Source organism: Protopterus annectens, chromosome 9.part0 (genome assembly GCF_019279795.1).
Source record: "Protopterus annectens isolate FY-2018-M chromosome 9.part0, PAN1.0, whole genome shotgun sequence".
NCBI classification, from domain to species: domain Eukaryota; kingdom Metazoa; phylum Chordata; order Ceratodontiformes; family Protopteridae; genus Protopterus; species Protopterus annectens.
The window spans coordinates 1085440948-1085464210 of record NC_056743.1 but is presented as its reverse complement, the minus strand read 5'-3'; the positions used below and the strand labels follow the sequence as shown (position 1 = coordinate 1085464210).

The 23263-nt window shown below is 42.5% G+C and overlaps 1 protein-coding gene across 3 annotated transcripts in view; it reads left to right on the top strand.

The window, feature by feature from the left end:
- LOC122811820 (pleckstrin homology domain-containing family A member 3-like) overlaps positions 1-23263 on the top strand; it is a 547265-nt gene that overhangs the window by 315143 nt on the left and 208859 nt on the right. For all 3 annotated transcript variants that reach the window (XM_044083925.1, XM_044083926.1, XM_044083927.1), the window contains one exon: positions 2657-2827. In XM_044083925.1, coding sequence (XP_043939860.1) covers positions 2657-2827 — 171 coding nt within the window. The remainder of the gene's footprint in view (positions 1-2656; positions 2828-23263) is intronic.

Here is a 23263-nt window from a genome sequence, read left to right as displayed (position 1 = left end):
CAGTTCAAAAGATAAATGTTAGAAAACTGGATATAGTGGTCTCAAGAAACGAAGACAAAAGTAGCATTGATCATTGAACTCGCCACACCCAGTGACTACAGTGTCTTGCATACAGAGAGATACAAAGTCATAAAATACCAGGATCTGCGGGCAGAAATGAGGGCAATGTAGAAGAAAGACACACAGACATTTCCAATAGTAGTAGGAGCAATGGGTCTTATAAAAAAGAATCTACAGTTGTATTTAGATATGTTACCAATCCATGTAACCCCATACGAATTGCAGAGGGAGTCATTACTGGGCACATTGCAGGTGCTGCGAAGAGCACTTTTGGCTGATATCAAAGATTGAAACAATACTAATTGAATGAACTTTAATCGTACTTCTACTTAGGAATGTGGTCCATTCCTGTCATGGTATTAGAAACCCAAATGATTTGGAGAAATTAGAAAAAGTTTAGCAGTAATTATAAACAATTTTGGATTAATTTGAATAAGCCCCCCCAAAATTCAGAATGGTGACAGTACATTGAATTCTTTCCTTTCTATTTCAGGGAGCCAAAATTACAGTTCTAGACTTGAATGATGCATGCGTACATGTCCCCTATTTTCAGCCTCATGTTCTCAATGCAGAAACAATGTTTTTAGTAGCTATATGGGCTAGCAGCTGTCCACTACCTTTTGCAGTAAGGGTGAAAGGTGTACATTATCCTTAACTGACCAACTTATCCCATTGTCACAATTTACAGTGGGTCTCCAGCTAACACCACTTGTCGAAATACTTTACACACTATGGAAAGGACCTCTAAGTATTCTGTGGTTGTTTACATGTGTAATATTGATGTCCATGAGTCCATTATCTGCCACTTAACTTTACCTCTCAGAGACTTCCAGTGTGTAGTGGGGGTGGCCTAATGGTAGTCTTCATCTCACATATACAAGTTACAGGTTTTAACTCTGACCTATGGTTAATGTCTAGGCTTGCAGCCTGTTAGTCTAATATTTACCTATGATCTTAGGGAAAATGGCTCCAGAGAAGAGGTATACTCTGTGATGCACACCCATCCCTTCAACATGTTCCTTTTTATTTGGGGGTTGGGGGTTACCATATTATGGTTAAAGTGTCTGCCTCACAAATGCAAGGCACAGGATTTAATTCTCACCTTTTGGTTGGGAAAGTTGGCTAGGCTTAAAATGACTCACAAGGGCGGATAGCCTAGTAGTAACCTATGAATGTCTGTCACCTGGTCATTGAGCAGCAAAAATAAACTAATCAGACAGATAAAGGCTGCCTTAAACCAAACAATAAATCCAATAAAACGCAAATAAGGCAGCCAAACACAGCTTAAAATTACCTATTTTTTAAAAGGTATGAGCTTTCCTACAGACACGCTGCAGTTTTACAGCTGATTGCTGTAGATAGAGTGGGGAGAGTTGGAAAATAAGTTAGAATTGACTGAGACAAATTGGTTAGTTAGGATTTTCGCACATAGAGCACCAGGCTTAAATGACTGTGTGCCTTTAAAGCCTGTTTTGAAGGCACATCCTTTAATTCATTGAAACTGTTGTTTTTAATTAATTATTGTTTTATTGAATGTATTATTTAAAAGGTTTGGTTTGGATTCTGTTTTATGGTCTGATGAAGTGCAATGTGTCTGTACGAAAGTGCTTACCTTTTAATAAATTATTTTAAGCCGTGTTTGGCTGCCTTATTTGCATTTTATTGGACCTGGTCATTGAAATCAGAGGCTAAGTAGCACTTGAAGTAAATAGTTTAATATTAATTGTTTAGTTAACACTATGTTCAATATATTGGTGTTTTATTTGTTTAAACACACTTACCTTATTGATGCCTGTAAGTTTATCTAATAGGTGGCAAAACTGTACCAAAGTGGTAAGGCATATGCTGTAATATATGTGCAGTATGTGAATGTTGCTGAATAGTTTGTATCTGAGTTGTAGAATTTAAAACATCATCCTGGTGACTTGTAAAGTTACAGCCACCAACTGTAATCTTAAGTTCTTCTTGGAATATAATGATTTATCCAATTTACTTCATTTATGACCCTAGCAGCAGAGAAAGAATAAATGGCTACAGGCACCCTGTTACATGAGCATTTCCTAGACAAAAAAGTGAATTGGTAATGGGATGTAATGAAACTGAGACAAATGTCTAAAGAAGGTATAGTTCATCCAAACCTAACGTGTTTTACACTGAGTAAGGTAATTAGTAAAGAAATGCCACTGAAGAGGAGAAACAATTAAATTATGTTTATTTATATGTGGCAGTGCAGAGATCACTTTGTGGGAAGAAAATGTACCCAAGTGTATTTACGGTGCAAGTCTCCTTTTATAGTCCTTGGTGATTTGCATAGTAAATGCTGTATTTTGGCAGGTCTGTACTGTTCTAAAACATTCAGTGATTATTCCCTGAACCAAATGTATGCTGAGGGCTTCTGTAGCATGCATCGAAGCATGGACGCAGTCCAGGTTAGCTTAAATATGAAATATGAAGTATTAATGTGTCTACAGTCTCATAATGTTGTAAATGTGAGTGTATTACTAAGCATGAAAAGATTTGTATGGTATTCTTACAATAGTAAATGCTATATTTTTTTTTCCTTAAGATATTTCTCTGTTCTTCTTCTGCCCCTTAGAAAATAGATGAAGCCTCCTCGCTGCTGAAAGAAACCTGTAATCAGTTCATTGGCACATTGGAGGACTGCATGAAAATTGCCAATAGCAAGGTCCTGCCTATGCTCATGCAGCTGTCACCCCCAGAATCCCCAGTATCTGTTGTCAGTCCAGTACCTCATAATATACGCAAGGTAAGTCACATTTGTTGTGCAGATAACTTTATACCGCCACCCTTTTCTGCTTTTTATACTTGTCTTTAAATGGCATTATTTTCTGTGGGGACTTCATTTCAGGTCTAGTTCAGGTAAGTGAGAAGTTTGGATTGCCAGTCTTACTTTACATGCATCATTAGAGTAGTGGTGAAAGAGATCCAGTTTTACAAGGGGTTGCTACAGGGCTTCCTTAACTGTTCGATGAAACATTAGATTTCACCCTATTTTATTAATAATTTAGTTATTACAGCATCTTTCCAAAAAGATGCATGTTAATCCAGTCCTCAGTCTGGCTTTTAGTGGAAACTAATTGTGAGCTTTACATTGAAAGAAATAAGTGATACACAATGTTCAGTGATGTTGAAGATTATTTGGGATGAGGATGCCACAGACCCAAAATTAAGAAATCTACCAGGTGTACAGTTTGTGTACCTCTTGTCCTGTTAAGATGCACATAGCCCTATCAACTCTGCAATTTATAGTAAGCAACTAGCTATTCCATCAGGCACACATACACTCATCTTTACTAATTATTTTGTTATATTTCATTAAAAATACTAAAAGACAATAGTTAATGAGCAGTTCCTGTTCGTTATCTGTTTTCATTGCTCTGGCTAAGACCCTCTCAGTCATGCATTTTTAGTAGACATGGAAGTAAAAGTTCTATTTTTCAGTACTAAATTATTTTTTACATTTGATTACGCATTATAACAAACAGTAGTGAAGCTAGGCAGCTTTAATGTTTACATTGTTTCTCCTTACTCCACTTTACAAAGATTCAAATACTTGGATGGTGTAACAGTTTTTTTAACAGGATGGTGTAACTTTTTTATCAACCTAAGAGTAAAATATTTAGCACCTCATTTGCCATCTTGAACCTTTAGTAATTGTAGATTTAATAACGACTGCTTTGTCTGAACAGTGTGTGCTTGGTTAAGTCATTTATACATTCTGCAGTATCTGCTTTTTCCTGTTCAGAGGCACAGGAAAGCTAGAACCTTTTCAGCTGCAAGGCAGGGAAACTGTCTTATGAAGTGCAGCTTATGCAGACACATACATAGTGGATTATAGAACATCAAGTAAAAACTCAATCAGATTTTTCAGCATCTGTTGAAGTCCTGTTTTAAGTGTGAAAGCCTGAGCGTTTTACCATTTTATAGTTTTATAATAATTTCTGAGTGTTTCATGAATGAGATTGTCTTTCTGGTTCTCAGTGAAAGGCATCCTAGTTGATCCAAGCACTGTGAGGCAACAGTACTAACTTGCGCAGCTGCACTGTTTGAGAAACCAGAGCTGTGCCCTTATTCTCAGTGTCAAGTTAAATACATTCAAAGAGGGTGTAGGACTCTTGTATGCCTCTCCATCCTCTCCTGTGTATTATTTTTATGGACAGAATATGGTGCACATCTGAGGTTTGGAGAGTATCTGCTTTAAAGACATTAAGTCTGCATCTGTGAAGTCTCTTATTGACAAAGTCATTTGCAGATCACTGTGCTCACCAGCATGAACTAGTGCAGTTCAGTAATGAATATGAACTTGCTGAAATGAATTCCACTCAAATTTTGTAATAACACATTATAACAAAGCACTTTACAAAACAGATGACATTCAGACAAGCACATGTTAAACAAAAGGAGAAACAGCTAAAACTAATTAATAGCCCCAGACATTATAGCAAGACATAAAATTCTCTATTAGACTGGATCATGGTATCAGTCCCTAGCAAATACTCCATCACAGGTACAGTGTCAGATGCTCTCAGTGATCATCTCCCAGTCTATATGACCAGATATCTCACACATCCAGTTAAACAGCATATTTATAAAACACGTAACCTTTCCAAGTTTAAGCCAGAAATGTTCATTACTACACTGTAGTCTATTAACTAGAACCTCCTCATAATCCTCCCCTTAGACAATGCTGTAATTGATTCAATGCAACTTTTCTAAATATCCTAAAGAACCTTGCACCTCCTAGAAGGAAGACACTGAAAACAAATAGTGCAATTTGTCTGTCCAAAAAGAGTAGAATACTAATGCAGGATAGAGAAAAAGCATGGAAAGAATGGCAGAATATAAAACACTTCAATGTTTTGAAAACTTCAGAATGCTTTGCAAACATGCTAAAATGCAAATAAATGAAGACAATAAACTATAGTTTAGTATATTTCAGAATAATACTAAACACAACCCTAAAAAAGGTTTGACATTTATTAAAGAAATCTTTACATCCTGGCCAAAAATTCAACCCAAACCCCTCTCCTGATAACTTACCACTTGAAACTGCAGCACAGATCAGTTCTTATTTTGTAGATAGTATAGCATCTCTAACCAAGGATTCCCCAATATCTAATCCCAACCCTGCCCAACAACCACATATCATCGCATCCACTTTCACCTTCAGACCTGTGCCCACATCCTATATAAAACTGCTCTTAAACTTAAACCGTGCTGTTCTTCAACTGATGACCCTCCATACGAGTACCTAAAATAGCAACCAATAGCATTGCCTATGTTGTCTCAGTCCTTTTAAATAGGTCAGTCCAGGAATATCACATTCCCACTCTTTCTGAAGAAAGTCACACATTATCCCTCTGCACAAAGGAGGAAATTCCACAGTCATTAATATCTTTAGACCTATAACAATCTTCTTTCCCCTCACTGAAGTACTTGAAAAATGAATTCAGTAACAATTGCTAGACTATCTCCTACAGGAAGAACTCCTGCCACTTACGCAGCATGGCTTCTGTCCTTCCCATAGTACTAGCACTGCCTTTCTAACCTATGTAGATAGAGATAGCAAGCTAGTTTCATCCTTATTTCAAGACTTGTCCAAAGCCTTCAACACATTTTACTATAGCAAACTTCTGCTTCAAATGTCTTCACTAGGTCTGTCTCAGCCCACCCTTTTGTGTTTCAAAAGCTACCTATCCAATCGGTATCAGTCAGTAAAATGACACTCCATGCTCTCTCCTTACCTCCCAGTCACCTCCAGTGTACCACAAAACTCTATCCTTGGTTCCCTGTTCTTTAACCTTTTCGCCAATACCCTCTATACTTTCACAATACAGGCTACCCTAGTATAATACGCAGATGATTCCACTCATTTGCACATCTGACAACATGGTATATCTCAAAAAAAATTACTCAGGAAGCTTTTTAACACCCACTAAAACATGGCTTCATAACTCACAACTCATCCTCAACCCAAAAAAGACCAAGCTACTAGTTTTTCCACATATCCCTCTCTCATGAAAAAACAAAATTTAAAGTCCTCTTTCTCGATTAATACAACAGTTGAAGTCACTTCTCATAGAAAACTTTTAGGAGTGATATTAGATGATAATCTTATATTCAAGCAGTATATACAAAACTGCATAAGAAAAACTCTTCAAAAACTAGGGATGCTTTATAGACCCAAAAACTTTCTCACCAACACAACTAAAACTGCACTTGCCCACTATTTATTTCCTCCCCACTCTGCTCCTATCTTTACTAACCTCCAGGCTTCACAAAAATTAAAACTTGAACAATGCTATAACAAAGTTGCTAAATTTACAGCAGATACCCCTTTCAGAATCCACCACTGCATAGCACCGAAAAGACTAAATTTATTAGAACTGACACATCAGCTAACATGTACACAACTTCTTACCACCTATAAAATTATCCAGCATCTATCTGCCTGTCCATTACTAGAAAACATTATACACAACTATGTTCCTAGTTGGTCATTGCGATCCAGTGACAAAACCTCCTGTCCATCTACAAGCCTAGCATATGTGCCGGTCATTGTCTGTATTTGTACAAGGTTTCTAGGACTGGAACTCCTTACCTGAATCCATCAGGTCTGTACCCTCCCATCTTCCAAAACCACTCTGAAACACTTCCTAGCCAAAATCTGGCAGTGGGCTCTTGCTCAAACCAGGATAAACTATATCTCTAAATGTGAACAAGTATCTTATCTTTCCTTGTACCTCCTTACTCTCCCTTCTTCACTTACTTTTACTACTATTATTACTGTTCTCTTCTCTGAATTTCTCTCTAAATATAGCCTAAGCCTATTTTTCCCTCACTTCGTATTGCAATTCCTATTTGTATTAAACTAACTTACCTTTAATTTCATCTACAAACTGTCTAAAATTTCTCCAAGTATTAAATTGCTGTCTAATTCCTTGTATCGATTCTTAATAACTGGTTTTATATTATGTCTAATTTGTTATAATTATTTAAACTGCAGATGTTTTTTGCTTTATTTTTGAAGTGTTTTGTAATAATTTGGAGATTTTCTCCTGGGCCTTCACTGAAAATGGGCTTCTACCCAGTCGGACTGTCCCAGTAATCAAATGTCAGTAAATGAGTCAATAAATAAATAATATAATGGATAAAATAAATGTCAGTCTAGAGATGAAACTGAGACTTCGAATGCTAAAAATGCAAGTATTAAGACAATTAAATCAGCATATCAAAATCAGATGGTGATTCTGTCCCTGAAAGCACTGGATTGCTGGTCTCTGTTTGGGAAGTGATTAAAAGGATGAGATTACTGATACCAGTAACAAAAATAATGTTTTTTTTGCATGGTAACTAGACTCACAAAAGAGTGAGGAACTCTGCAGTTCAGGGTGACTTCAGAATGCAGGCGCTGTTTCTCCTGTTGGAGATTAGTCAGCTGGGGTGGTTTGGGCACCCATTGATACAGCATGTGAATAGGGCATGACCAGCTAGGAAGAGGTTCAAGGGCAGACCCAGGATTTGGGACTGTATCTTTCTGCTTGCCTGGAGGACCACTCTTGATGAGCTGGAGGCTGTTATTGGGACTAGGGAAGTCTGATCTTACCCTATTCAGTTTGTTACCACTGTAATCCTCACCAGGATAAGAAGTTTAAAAACTGGATGTGTGGTTAAGTTAAATGTTTAATCTGATGTTATTTTCATTTGTTTATTAACCTGTGGGTTCTGACTGTTGGAAACGACTTGGCCATTTCACTAGCTTGAGATTTGAAGCTCCAGCTCCTCCTCCCTATCCATAATGCCTCTTTCCCCCAGAGTACCTCAGATCTCATTTTCCTCAAGTTGGGCAAGCAGTGAGTTTCAGTGCTCTTGAGCTCCTCCAAACGTTGTGCTTTTTGCAGTGAGTTAAGCCTCTTCAATATCCTTTTTTTTACTTTTATCTTCTGTTTCCCTACCTTATTTAGTTAGTTTTTGTGGTGTAACTTGTGTGAATAGTACTCTGGTTTCTCTGTCCACCATAACCTTTTCCCCTCCTCTCTTTCCCTTTCTTTAAAAAAAAGAAAGTTTTTCCTATCTTGTCTGAAGCTAAGTCGGACAGGGCTGAGCCCTTAGATTTTAAAAAGTGCACAAGATTCGATTATCTGATGCCCACAGGGAGTACGTCTATTGTTTGGGGCCTGCACATTTAGGTAGTGCTTTCAGTTTGTGTGGACTTTCACCCATGAGCTTTGGTGAATCATTGAAATAAGTTGATCCTCAAGGGGTTACTGCCTGCTTCTTCACCTCTTACTGTTCCTTCTACATCAGGAGCTCAAACCCCTTCTAGAAAACAAAGAAGGCCGGGAAACAAGAAAGTATTCTCCTGACGGGTCTTCCTCTTCTCAATCAGAGCCTGTTAAAAAAGCACCTAGGCTGTCAGAACTGCGGGCTTTGGAGCTTTCTCCTTCAGTTCCCACTGTTACCTCTCCATCCTGTACTTCAATCCCCAGTTCGGGGTCGAGTATTTCGGCCCAGAGATCTCTGCTCCAAGAGACCTCCAGACCTACTTCTACATTCTCCTCCATCAGGTCTTAGTCTGTCAAATAAAGACATTGGTAGATGAGGCAATTTCTCGAAGCACAGATTCAAATGGGGTTTTGTCAGCCCTATCCTCCTCTGGATCTGTGAGGCTTTCCCCATTCCATCCCATGCCTCCTTCTCTGATCCGACCTTTGGTTTTGGAGTCATCAGTTCATTGGTCCCGGGGACCGAGGTGTCTGAGGCAGATAGTTATCACATCTTCACCTCCAACTATTTCTCCACTGACAGTGGCTGTTCAGAGTATGTCTTGGAGCCATAGTTTTGACGTCGGTTCCAGGGGCTTGACTTTGACTACAACGTTTTCAGAGCTTTAGCATTCGACAGCTTGGCCCTGACTCCTTCTTCAGAGCAGGAGACTCAGGGGCCCCATGGGATGTCTGTTGTGGTAGCCTCTGCCCTGGGAGGACTGCCCTCAGGTGTTCAAAGTCCTTCTGCCATCAAAATGTTGGAGAGGGTTATCTCCTATTCTGGGAGACCCTCAGTTCTCACCCTGGCAGAACCTCTTCCTGTCCTCACTAGATCTGTCTCTGAGGCCTCTCTTCTACCTGACATGGGCAGCCAGCCCCAGGAAGCCTCCAGACAATCCCATCTGTGGATCCACAGAGATCTTCAGATACCTCCCTGGAGCATCCCACCAAGGCGATTCCTCAGAAGTGACTGTGCAAGAGGAGGAACATTGATTCCATGGAGGAATCTGTTACCACTGACACTGATCTCGAGGAAGGGGAGGGGTCCCTAAGATCTCCACCGAATGATGATTCCTTTGGAGACAACTTCGAAATTCTATACTAAAGAGTTGGATGGTCTTCCCAAAACCCCTCCCCAGAGGAAACAGTGCTGTTGGAGGCTTTCAGGTCCAGCCCATCTACATCCTGGTTGTCTCCCCCTGCAGACACACACTCATTGAGTTGGTGTCTTCTAGGGCATGGAAGGAACCAGAAAAAGTAGAGGCCATACCCTGAGGCCCCTCTTCCACCTGACTTGGGCAGCCAGCCCCAGGAAGCCTCCAGACAATCCCATGTGTGGACCCCCAGAGATCTTCTGACACCTCCCTGGAACATCCCACCAAGGCAGAATGGCCACCCTTCATTCCTTGTCTAACACATCCATGAGGCTGATATCCCATGCAGTTGAGGGTACCTCAAAGGCAGCTGGTCCCAGCATTGCCATAAGGCATCATGCCTAGATGCGGCTGTGTGGCTTTGCAGAATCGTTTAAGGTGTCCATCAATGTGCCTTTTGCTGGATCAACCTTGTTGGGCCCACTGTTCAAGACGCACTCTCCTGCAGAGAGAAAGATGGAAAGACCCTGTCTGCCATCGGGATCTGTTTTTCTACTCTGCAAAGGTCCTTCTCCAAGAGCCAGCATGGGATTAAAAAGATCTGGTTCAAGAAATTCTCAGGGTCCTTTTCAGGAATTTCAGGGAGAATTTTCCCCCAGAGGCAGAGGTGGAAATAATCAAAGTGGTAGATGCCGTCCGCATGGGCAAGGGGGGGTTGCAGAACCAAGAGTCTTGAGTCCTTCTCACATAGACTCTTCCAGCACTCCTGAACGATTGCCTGACTGCCTTCCTGTAGAGGCAGTCAGAGGGGTGCTTTTCCTTGCCTAGGAGGATCATATCCAGACTATTTTACCTTTTTGAAACACCAAGACACAAGTCTTTCCTCCCCAGTGTTCCACCCAGTCAGAGGGAGGATACAGCCGTAGAAGTCAGAAAATTGCTATGGAAGAGTCCCTCCCCCCCGATCAAGTCAGATGAGATGTTTGCTTGAGGTTCTTTTTGGTGCCTAAAAAAGACAGGGGAATTGAGGCCAATTCTGGACTTGACATCTTTAAACAAATTTGTAAAGAACACAAAGTTCAGGATGGTCATGGTTCAGTCCATCCTATCTCTGCTGAGGATGAACAACTGGCTGTGCTCAATAGACCTGAACGATGCGTACTACCACATCAAGATGGACAGGCAAATCAGAAGGTACCTTCGTTTCATGCTGGGAGACAGTCATTTTCAGTTCAGATCACTCCGGTTCTGTCTCACCACAGCCCCCAGGGTGTTTACAAAATGCTTGGCAGTGGTTGCAGCTCATCTCAGGCTGCAGGGATTCCAGATATTCCCCTATCTTGACGACTGGCTCTTCACCACTCCAACCAAGTGTCATCTGACTCGGGCCAGGGATTACCTTTTGCAGACTGCCCCATATCGTGGCATAACTCTCAGTGTTTGAGAAATCCTTGTTGGAAGCAGTTCAAGTGATAGATTTTATAGGTGCACATCTAGACACAACAGTTTATTGAGCTTATCTCACAGTGAATTGAGTGTCAAGCCTGTATTTTTACATCAAACAAATTCTGGCCATAACAAATCCTCCAGCGAGTTTGGTTCTCAGAGCTTTCTGTTCTGTGGTGGCACAATACCCTTTTGCCCACAGCACACCTTCACATGAGAATCTTACAATGGATGTTAGTGGTTCAATGGTCTTTACACAGAAATCCTCTAAGCCTTCCAATCAGACTTTCCCGAATATGCAAAGACTCTCTGCTATGGTGGCTTCACTCTGCAGACATTACTCAAAGATGCCCCTTCATTCTTCCTTCTCCAAACGCCACATTGACCACGAACACCTCCCAGATGGGGTGTGGGGACATTATCTGGGATGGATGGTTCAAGGCACACGGACGCCCCAGGAGACCAACTTGTATATCAGTATTCTAGAGATGAGAGCAGTTCTTTTGCCATTGCAAGAGCTATACAACTTTCTTCCTCTAGGGAGTATTGCAGTACATATAGAGAATGTCAGTGGTCTGGTGCATCAACAAACAGGGAGGAAACCAGTTCTTACCCTCTGTGACAATAAGCTATGAGAGTGTGGCAATGGGTGATCTCTATCAACCACTTTCCATTGGCAATGCACATTCCAGGAGAGTACAACATCCTAGCGGACAGGCACAGCCAAGTTCTACTGATGCCTCGAGTGGTTTCTGAACCAATTTACGGCAAACATGATGTTCCAAAGATGGGGTCAACCCTGCTGCAAACTTTTTTTCTTGCCTCTCAACAATAAATGAGCAGATACTTTGCCTTGATCCCTCCTCAGGAACAGTCACCAAGGAATGCTCTAATTCATGTTTGGCCTCCCAGTCTACTCTGTGCTTTTCCCCCATTGCCCTTAATTCCAAAGTTCTTGCAGAAGTCATTCAGGTTGAAGAGGAAGGTAATCCTCATTGCTTCTTTTTGCCCCCAAGTCTGGTTCACCTATCTGTGGTCTCATCTGATTTGCCCTTCAGTGACACCAGCTCCAGGTCCAGATCTTCTATCTCACCCCTTGGGGCACCCTCACCTGGGCCTTCAAGGCATGAAACTATAAATGTATGGATGTTCTTCATGTTTCACTGTTGCAGTCATCATATTTGGGTTATCTGCTTTCAGTAGCCCTCAGTTGGCCAGATTATCAAAGTCTTGGGTCTAGCGTCTGTTGCTGTCTCATCTTCTGTGACATCAAGTAGTCAGGGGTATAAAGCATGCAGCCGATGCCATTACATCAGTCTTTCTTGCCATCCGGTGCCCGAAGCAGAAGCAGTTTGCAAGTGCCGGTCAGCCGACTCCTAAAATTTTTGTTTTTGAGTTTCAGAACCGAAGTCTTCAACTAAAGCTAAGTACCCCGTTGGGAAACTTTTTCTTGCTCTAAACCGATGTCAGTAAAAATCAATAATTGTATTTCTTGTGGAAAGCAAATACCTCATAAAGATTTTCATTCGTACTGTATTCCTTGCCTAGGCCCTGACCACGATGTACCTCGCTGTCAGTTTTGTGCCTTATTCAAGCAACAAACTATTCTTAGTCGGTATATTTACGCTTCTAAATATTTTGGTACTCCATTCAGTTATCCAGATATGTCTTTGGTAAGCCATCCGACTACCGACATTCTGAAAAAACGCAAAGATAAAGACAGAGACAGGCCGCCTAGGTCCAAAGCTGCCAATGACGCTTCTCCTAAGCTAGTCGCCAGTTCGCTGGTACTCAGTGAGGCGCTTTTGCAGCCCCTGATACCCGCTACTTCAGCTTCGCAGGCCTCTACTGAGACCCATTCGGAGTCCAGTATGTCGTGAGATGCTTAAACTGTGGAGCCTGCGGATGTCTCTACCTTGGATGGGTCAGGAGCCGCTGTGCAGGCACCAGCTTCTAAGGGTGTAGTCAGGCCTACTGACTTGCATATTAAACCGATGCCATCTTCTTCTTCAAGGCCTAAAACTCGAACCATGCTTAGAAAACAGACGCCCAGACCACATGGTCAGGCCTCTATGCCTAAAAAACAAATGACAAGAATGGCTGAAGACCTTATTACTTTAATCAGGGGAAGCCAACCTTCACTCTCTAAGAGACCTAGGACTGAATTTGCTTATGATACTTCTGACCAGGATTCTGAAATTTCTGTTTCCTCTGATGACCAGGATTTACCCTTATCTACCTGTGAGGATTCTGATGCAGAGGACTCTATTCCCTTTGCTTCCCCCCAGAGGATTTCTCTTTTGGTGAAACCTTGCATACTCTTAGGGAGCATTTTCACTGGGAAAGTCAGGATAACTCTGATTCTAAAAAGAGGCTTAGGGATTTCTTACTCCTGCCTCAACACAGGCCTTTAGCTATCCCTCCTGTTCTGGACATTGTTGATGATGTCTTTTCGGAATCTAGCTTGGCCCCTGACTCTTTACCCCCTGTTCCCAGAAAACCTGATAGATATTACAGGGTCCCTGACTCTCAAGTTCCTTTTTAAAAATCCTACTGAGGATCCTGAGACCATTTCACAGGGACCCAAGGGCATTAAGGCTACTACGGCCAAAAATCCTACCCCCTCTGATAGAGATTGCAGGGCGCTGGATAGATGGGGTAAGAAGGTATATACTTCTGCAACCTTGGCCATTAGGGCCTTAAACTGCCAGTTTCATATGTTAAAGTATCAGCAGCATATTATTGGATTGCTTAAACAGAAAATGATGTTGATTCCTGACTGTGCTGAATATAAGGATTTAATGCATTCTGCTGAGCAGGTTGGAAAACATACTTTGTAGTGTGGTTTTGATTCACTAGAGGCATCTTGCAGGGCTGCTGTCACTGGGTTTGTACTTAGAAGGTATGGTTGGCTTAAGGAGCAATCTTTGCCAGATCATGTTAAATCTAAATTGCTGGATGCTTCTTTAAATCAGGACCGCCTGTCTGGCAACAAATCAGAAGTTGTTCTTAAAAAGATGGAGGAAAAAGCTAAATCTATGCAAACTGTTAAAGATTTCGTACAAGTGCAGCCTCCAAGATTTAGCAGGCATTGGCCCTCTAAGAATTGGTCCTTTCCTGCCTCTTCCAGGCCTTCTCAGTCCAAACCCAGAACCAGCCGAACACCCAGGCTGCAGTCCCAGGTACGCACAGGATTAAGCAGTAGGGGACTCCCACTTCCAAATCGAGGAGTAGTAAGACTCCCCCCCTATGGTAAACTGTCTCAATGACTTAACTTTAAAACTTCCAAGCACTTCTCAACTGACTGCTCCTTTAGGGGGAAAGATTGCTCTGCAGGCAAAAAAGGGGAACTCATTACCCAGGGCAAATGGGTTCTAAATATAATTTCCCAAGGATACAGATTTCACTTCCACACATTACCAACCCCAGATGGGTGGCCAGATCTACCCCCAAATCAGAGGGCAGGGGCTCAAAAGCAAATACTCCCTCTCTCTGTCTTAAGCATAAAGGTTATTCACACTGTACCAGAAGAGGAAAAGGGACAAGGTTTCTACTCAAGACTTTTCCTGGTACCCAGAAAAGACAACTCATGGTGTCCTATCCTGGACCTTTCTATCTTAAACACCTTTTTGGTGATTCCACACTTCAAGATGTTAACTCTTCACCAGTTGCTTCCTATGCTAGGCAAAGATGCCTGGTTGGCAACACTGGATTTAAAGGAAGCCTACCTGCACATCCCAATCAGGGAATCTTGCAGAAGATACCTAAGCTTCAAAGCAGGCTACATGCACTGTCAGTTCTCTGCACTGCCCTTTGGCTTATCTACTGCACCCAGGGTATTCACAAAGTGCCTAGCTCCAGTCATTGCATTTTACAGGCAAAGAAATATTCAAATATACCCATACCTGGACGATTGTCTAATTCAGGCAGAAAGCCAGGACATACTTTTGAATCATCTGGCATTTGTACAAAAGGTGCTAACTTGTCTGGGGTACACCATAAATGAAAAGAAATCACATCTGGTACCCTGTCAACAAATTATATTCCTGGGAGCAAGCTTGAACACAACTTCCCAGATGGCTTTCCTCACACCAGAGAAACAAATTCAGTTGACAACTTACTTCAAACTAATGGCCACAAAAACCCTGCTATCTGCAAGGCAAATACTGCAAGTCCTTGGGGTTCATGACCTCCTGCATTCTACTAATTCCATATGCAAGACTGCATATGATGAAACTACAACGGTATCTAAAAAGCCTATGGTGTCAATATTCTCAGGATCTAGAAGCAATGATCCCTGTCATACCTTGCCTACGGTTAGAGTTTATTTGGTGGGCAGAGGCCTGCCACCAAAACAAAGGACTATCATTCACTCTACCCCCTGCTGCCCAAACCCTAACAACAGACGCATCAGACTATGCATGGGGGTCTCGCCTGGCAGGGAAGTACATTCAGGGCAAATGGAACCCAAGTCAAATGCACCTGCATATCAATCAAAAAGAAATGTTAGCTATACAGAATGCTCTGACAGCCTTCAAGGACCACATTCTTCCAGAACAATTAATGGTAAAGACGGATAACATGGGGTACCCATTCTTACCCACTCTGCAGACTAGCCATGGCTGTGTGGAACACAGCCTTGAACTACAAAGTGCATCTACAGGCTCAATTCCTGCCAGGAAAACTAAATACACTGGCAGATGAACTAAGCAGAAATCTCATGGACCCACATGAGTGGAAATTGGAACCAAAGACTTTCAACATGTTGATAAACAAATGGGGGAGTCCAGGTATAGACCTGTTTGCCTCCCCCCAGAACTACCAATTGGAGATTACCAATTCTGCACAAGGACTCCCCACAAACAAGCTTGGAAAGTAGATGCTCTGTCCTTCAGCTGGAAAAATCTATCAATTTATGCCTTTCCTCCTCTGCCTCTCCTCTCCAAAGTACTACTAAAGATCAATCAAATCTTATGCTGAAAAATGGAGAAGATTCTGTGCCTGGAACCAAACTCAAGGGATGGGCACAGCAGCGCCCAATTTACCTCAGATTCTTCAATACGTAACTGAGATGCTTCACAAGGGCCTTTCCTTTTCCTCCATCAAAATTCATGCCAGCAGCCATTTCATTTCAACACAACACCACACCACCCTCTTCTCTCATCCACAAGCAGTTCAGTTCTCATCCACTGCAAAAACTAAACCCCCCCCCCACCCCCCCCCCCCCCCCTGGGACCTTAACTTTTTGTATTGTAAAAAAACTCTTCTTCCTTCCTTGAGCCAGTTTTGTGCAGATTTAAAAAAATTTTCTGGAAAAAAAAGGAAAACTTTTAGGAATCACTTCAGCATCAAGGGTATCTGAATTACAGGCCCTTATGGCAGTAGAGCCTTTCATCATCTTTCATGTGGACAGGTTGTCCCTCAGGACCAATCCCTCCTTCACACCCAAGGTGGTATCCAGTGTGGCTCTTAGTCCATTCATTTGCCAACCTTCTTCTCTAATCCATAAAACAAAGGGGAATGGATACTGCACTTCGTAGATGTGCACAGACAATTAAGATTTTACTTGGACAGGACTAAATCTCAAAGGAAATCTGAACAACTGCTGGTGGCATTTGCTGCAGGGGCAGAGGGGAAGGCTAATTCAAAGCAAACCATTTCTAAATGGATAGGCCATTGCATTAATTTCTCTTATAAGCACCATGGAAAACCTATCCTACAGGGGATTAGACCCCATTCAACCAGGGCTGCATCTACCTCTACAGCCTTTCTCAGAGGTGTCCCTACCAGGGACATCCTAGAAGCTGCTACCTGGAGTTCTGTACATACTTTCACCAAGCATTACCATTTGCCAATTTTCTCTAAATCCAGAGCTGGCTTTGCCACTGCAGTCTTGCAGGGCCTTTTAGCTGGTCCTAATGCTATCTAGATTCCTCCTGCCATCCTTAGCTTTGGGAATCTACACAGATGTGATGACTGCAGTGAAACATGAAGAACATAGTACAATTGTGTACACTTACCATAAATGTAGATGTACGAGTGTATTCACTGCTGTAGTCCTGGTTACCCTCCCTCCAGCCCCCTGACTACTTTTGGCTATACCTCTACTCTCCTTTACTATGCTTAAAAGCTTTTTGGTGTATTTGCTTTTTTGTTGTAGGTATAACCTTGTATATGTATATATATTTAATTGCTTCCCATTAGGGGGGGCACCTGACATCTGAGGCAAGAAAAACTGATGTAATGGCGTCGGCTGCATGCTTTATACCCCCTGACTACCTGACATCATGGAAGATGAGACAGCAACTGACGCAGGACCCAAGACTTTGATAATCTGTCCGACTGAGGGCTACTGCAAGCAGATAACCCAAATGTGATGACTGCAACAGTGAATACACTCGAGCATCTACATTTATGGTAAGTGTACACAACTGTACTTTTCTTCAATTCTGATGATGGCCAAATATCCAAGGCTTTCATCCCCTGCCCAGAAGATCTTGATTTCTGCCCATAAATCCTATACCAGGAAGATTTATGAGTAAGTGGAAAAGATTTTCTATATGGGCCCAAAAGAAACAGACCCTTTTACAGCCCCTGTCTCTGTAGTGTTAGATTTTTGGCTTCCCTTTTTAATGATGGAGCTAGCTATTCCACAGTCAAAGTTCAGTTAGCAGCAATTTCCAATATTCATTTGGGAGAAGACTCTACATCTTTAGCTTCATCTAAATTCTGTAAAGTCTTTCTTAGGGGCATCTTACTACTTCATCCTCCAATTAAAGATCCAACTCTCCTTTGGGATTTGTCCATTATGTTACAAGCATTGGTTTGTCCCCCTTTTGAAATGGTGGTCACAGTAGATTTAAAGCTTCTCTCATAGAAGGCACTTTTTCTGGTAGCCATTACTTTGGCAAGAAGAATCTTTTGAGTTACAGGCCCTTTCTTCCAAGTTTCTTTGTTTAATATTATTTAATATTTCACAAAGATAGAGTAACCTTACACACCGACCCTTCCTTCTTGCCTAAAGGTCCTATGGAAGATAATGTCAACCACTCTATTAACCTCCCTGTTTTCTTTCCTAACTTCCAAAGTAAGGGTGAATAGTAAAGTAATGTCTTTCGGCTTTTCCCAGTTAGGGGTTGCCACAGCGGAACTCCGGTCCGCTAATGATTGGCAGTGGATTTTTACGGTGCTGAGTTACCAGCCCGACACCCAACCTTCAAAGAAGGCACACCCACGCACCTACCTGCATGTCTTTATACGTCACTCTACCACGGGAAGGTGGTGCAGACTCCACACACAAGGTGCTCCAGCTGAGAATAGAAAGGGAGAACTTCTTGCTGTGAGGCGACAACGCTAACCGCTGCACCAATTTACTTGATGTTCATAGAAAACTCTGTTTTTACCTAGACAGAACAAAGGCTTTCAGGACATCCGAACAATTGTTCATATCTTTTTTCAGATATTAAGAGGTAAAGCAATTACTAAGACTGTATTTCCTTTGTTTATTCTTTGAAGAGCATCCCTTTGCCTGGTTTATGGCAGCTTACCCAGCTTTTTGGTCAAGAGTATCTATTCATGACATCTGTGCAGCTGCTACTTAGTCAAATCCTCATACGTTTATTACTCATTATAAAATGGACATCATTTTCAGGAATAGGAATCCCTTTGGCTCTGCTGTGCTCCGGAATATCCTTCCATGAGGGCTACCCTGGGTTTCTGTAGCTGGGGACTCTGTCCCACAGGTTAATCAACAAATGAAAATGACAACATCAGATAACAAAGTTATGTTCTTATCATAACATTCCATTTGTGTTGTCTATTTTCATTCTTCATTAACTTTCCTCCCCTCTTTCACCAGTCCAAGACTTTGAGATACCTGATGGATATGTTCATAGGAACTAGAGTTTCTGTTTGAGCTACTCTTGTTCTATTCCTTCCTCTGTGATAAATAATTGTTTTTGGTTGGCAGTAGATAAATATTTGCAGCAAACTCGATCTGAGGTACTGTGGGGGAAAGAGGCATTCTTAAGCTAGTGAAATGGCCGAGTCGGTTCAGAAGGGCAGAACTGAGACCCACAGGTTAATGAAGAATGAAAGTAGGCAACACAGATGTTAGGAACATAACTTAATTTTACTTGTTTAAAGTTAAGATGATGATAATTGTGATTTGAATATTTCCAGAAATGTTATTTTAACTAAGGAACAAAGGTTGGAAAAGATCCAAAATGAAGGGAAGTAATGCTCACAATTCTAAAGAGTGTTAATTTCTTGCAAATAAAAATGTGGTCTGGAAAAAAAAATACCTTTGCTTTTTGCCATTATTTGCATGCTTTCTACCTGCAAGTGACTTTGATATTCTGTCCCTCACTTGTACAAAATATTTTACAAATATTTAGTATTGATGTTGTTTAACAGTCTAAAGTTTATCTTTAATGTCATAGTACCTGATGTTGTCTCTTTCATTCCTCCTCATGGTAGGGTTACAGATCTGACCCTCGGTTCTGACTTGGTCACATTTTGCAGGCTAGGATCCAAGTCTTGAGCTCCTCCCACTTCCCGTAATGCACTGTCTTCTGTCTAACTCCCTCAGATCTCATTTGCTGCCAACAGTGTCAGATATGGTTTCTTGATTCTCGAGCTTTTTGGCACATTTTTGCAGTAGGATTGCTGTCTTTACTTCCAAATTTCAGATAAGTACCTTTTGTTTCCTTTTTCTTCCCCTTCCATAGTAGTATAAGGTTAGATTCCCTTTGTTTCTCTTCCTTACTTGACAGTTGGGCTTTGTCTGCACTTTCTCTCTTCTTCTAGCTGTTGGTTTCTACTATTTCCTTTCCTGGTTGTTGTTTGCTCTATCTGTGAGAGCTTCAATCCTAGGGCTGAGCTATTGCCGACCGGAAAAATAAATTAATTCTTAAAGGCCTCTTTCAAACCAATAAAAGGAAACTCACAAACGCCATAAAAATCCAACGAACAACGAATATGAGCAGAGAAAATCGGCAAAATCCATTTTATTAATAAAATAGTGACCGCTCAGTATTTTGTTAATAAAATGGATTTTGCCTGATTTCTCTGCTCATATTCGTTGTTCGTTGGATTTTTACATTCTTAAGGGCCCCTGGTACTTGTCTAATCTTCAGTTATCCTGAAGCTACTCCTTCCACCTCAGATCCAAGACTACAGATCCGATAACTAGGAGTCTGACACCAGTGCTGGTCATTGAGGCTTCTCCTTCCCTTGGGCTGCAGCAGACGCCTGTCAGGCACTCCAGACCACCATCAGTGGCTTCTTCCAGGTCTTCTAGGAGCCTTTCAAAGGTCGATATGGACAGGATGATTAGGAAGATTCTAAAGACTCGGATCCAGTTGGGGGTCTTCTCCACTCCATCTTCTCTGTGATCTGTAAGTGTTTCCCTTCAAGGCCAGTCTCCTTCTCTGATCTTTCCCTTGGTATCAGAGTCTCAGGATTGTAGCCAACTGAGAGAGCCGGGGTCAGGTATGAGGAGCTACCTTTCCTCCACTCCGACCGTCACTTTGACTTCCTCTGTTCTGTTGTCATCAGATCGCAGCAGGTCCCTGATCCAGGATGTTACCGTCAGATCCAGGGGGAGGGATTCGGCTCCTATGTCAGAGCTGTCTCTTCCGCTCAACACTTTGGTGCTGGACAGCTTGTGTCTGATTCTACCTGGAACCCAAGGATTGGGGATCCCTACACTTTCTTCATAAGTAGCCTTGGCTCCTGTGGAACTGGGGAGGGATTCACCAGGCCCCTCGGTGTTCCAAGTTGTAGAAAGGGCCTTCTCTTGCCATAGGGATCTGGTCTCTTTGAGCTGTGACCCCTTCCTGCCGACTCTCCTTGGATCAGAGACTTGAGCCTATCACGCCTGCCCAGAGTCAGCCCGTCCAGACTAGCCTTCAAACTCTTCCACTAGAGAGAGCTCCCCTCTTCTTCCAAGACCTTTCCTGAACAACCCACAGGGAAGATTTCTCGTAAGAGGATGTGCAAAAGGAAGCACATTGACTGCCCTTTGGAGTCCATCACCAAGTATATGGATTTTGATGAAGGGCAAGGATCCCCCAGATCACCAGCAGAGGACATCTCCTTTGGAGACATTTTAAGGATCATGAGGCAGAGAGGTATTTGGTCAGCCCAACCTCCTTCCTTGGAAGGTTTTTGGAAGCTTTCGGGATGGGCCCATCTAGATCATGGGTTGTCCCCCTGGCTGACAAGTTTATGGATTTGGTGTCCCGCCGGGCCTGGAAGGAGACGGACTCTATCAAACCGATTCCCAAAAGTCCAGACAAGTTTTTATCTCCCCCTAAGGACAGACCATATTCGACCAAGGGAATTCCAATTGATGCCATAGTTGAGGCAGCAGCTACCAAAAAGGAGCTAGCTGAACAAAGCTCCACTATCCATCCACCAAAGAGGGAGTCCAGAGCGATGGACGGGTTTGGTAAGCACGTTTATGCCTCGGCCACTTTCTTGCTGAGAGTGTTAAACTTCCTGGCACACTTTACTCAATTGCAGAGTGAACTGGTGAAGGAACTCTTGGACTATCTAGCAGAGGTCATGTTGGCAGAGGACTTCAAGATGTCCCCCCGTACAGCTGACATCTCTTTTGTCTTTTTCCAATTCTTCCACGAGGCCCATCTCCCATTCCGCCGAGGGTGGCTCACGGGCAGCCAGCTCAGACATTGCTATTCGAATACATGTCTGGATGAGGCTTTGCAATTTCATGGAACCCTTTAAGGTGCCCTTCGTCAGTGCCCTGTTCAGTGGTTCCTACTTTTTCAGACCATCTGTCAGAGACCCTAAGTCCCAGTGAGCAGGAGGGGAAGACCTTGTCTGCCATCAAGGTCAAGTTTTCAACTTCTCAGCTCATTTTTTATAGAAACCAGCAGAATGGAAAGAAAACTTGGCTCCAGAAATCTCAGGGATCTTTTCTGGATCAGCGTGGAGATCCCTTCTCTAGAGGTAGAGGAGGAGGTTTCAGTGGGAGATGCCACACGAGGGGCAGAGGGTGTCTGCAGAATCAGGGCTTCAAAGAGCTTTTCTCTGATAGGCCGTATAAGCACTACTGACTACTCATCTCTGGAGGCAGTCAGAGGTCATTTTACTCTGCATCCTATCACTTGGACAGATATAATGCAAAACAAGTAGGTGCTAAAGATTATATCCAGAAGTTGTATCCCTTTTCTACTTCCTCCACCAGAGAGGTCAAAGAGACTCCCTGACATTCCATCCAGTGAGAGGGAGCACGTAGTAGCAGAGATCCAAAAATCTACTGCAAAAAAGAGTTATCCAAGAGGTCCTGACTGAACAAGAAGGATTCAGAACTTACTCTCACTTCTTTTTAGTGCCAAAGAAAGCCGGTGACCTGAGATCCAGTTTGGATTTAAGCAAATTGAATTTGCTCGCAAAGAAGGCAAAGTTCCGAATGGTTACAGTTCAGTCCATTCCACCACTACTGTGGAAGAGTGATTGGTTGTGCTCAGTGGACTTAAAGGACGCAGATACTCCCCATGCTTTGGAACAAAATTCCTAACTACATTAGGCAGAGCCCCTCACTAACACTCTTCAAGAGAAACCTTGACGAGCGGATGGGTAAAAGAAAATACACCCCCTGGGATCACTTCATTGGCTCTTCTTGACAGAGGCTCAGTTAATTAATCAACGGGGTGGCGAAAGCTGACACACACTGGCTGGGCTTATAAATGCCCTCGGGCAGATAGCCTAGTACCTACCTATGAACCTAGTGTATCACATCAAAATAGACAAACTCCAGAAGTCATTTGCACTTTCGGCTGGGAGCCAGTCACTTCCAGTTCAGAACTCTACCCCTTGAATTCACTACAGCCCCCAGGGTGCTTACCAGATGCATGGCAGTAGTCACAGCTCACCTGAAACTGCAAGGATTCTGGGTGTTTCCATATCTGAACGACTGGCTCTTCACTGTACCTACCAGGCATCAACTACTCCAGGCCAGGGATTACTTCTTCAACCTTGCCAACCATCTGGGTATCACCATAAACCTGACAGTCAAACCAATCCACCTGTCCAGAGTTAGAATTTATCGGAGCTTCCTTGGGCACAGTAAACCAGATTGTAGCTCTACCCATTCATTGTGCTCAGACTTTGAGAGATCATGTTTGAGCCATCTTAAAATGGTCTTCTCCACTGGCAAGGCTGATACTTCAGGCTCTCGGATCTATGGCGGCTGCTATTCCCTTAGTCCCTCTAGCAAGGTATTTATGCAAGTGCTCCATTGGACTGTGTCTGCTCAGTGGTCTATCCTCTACCAGCCTCTATGTGTTCCTATAAAGTTGTCTTTGGTTTGCAGAAAGCATCTCCAGTAGTGGCTGCTGTAGGATGACC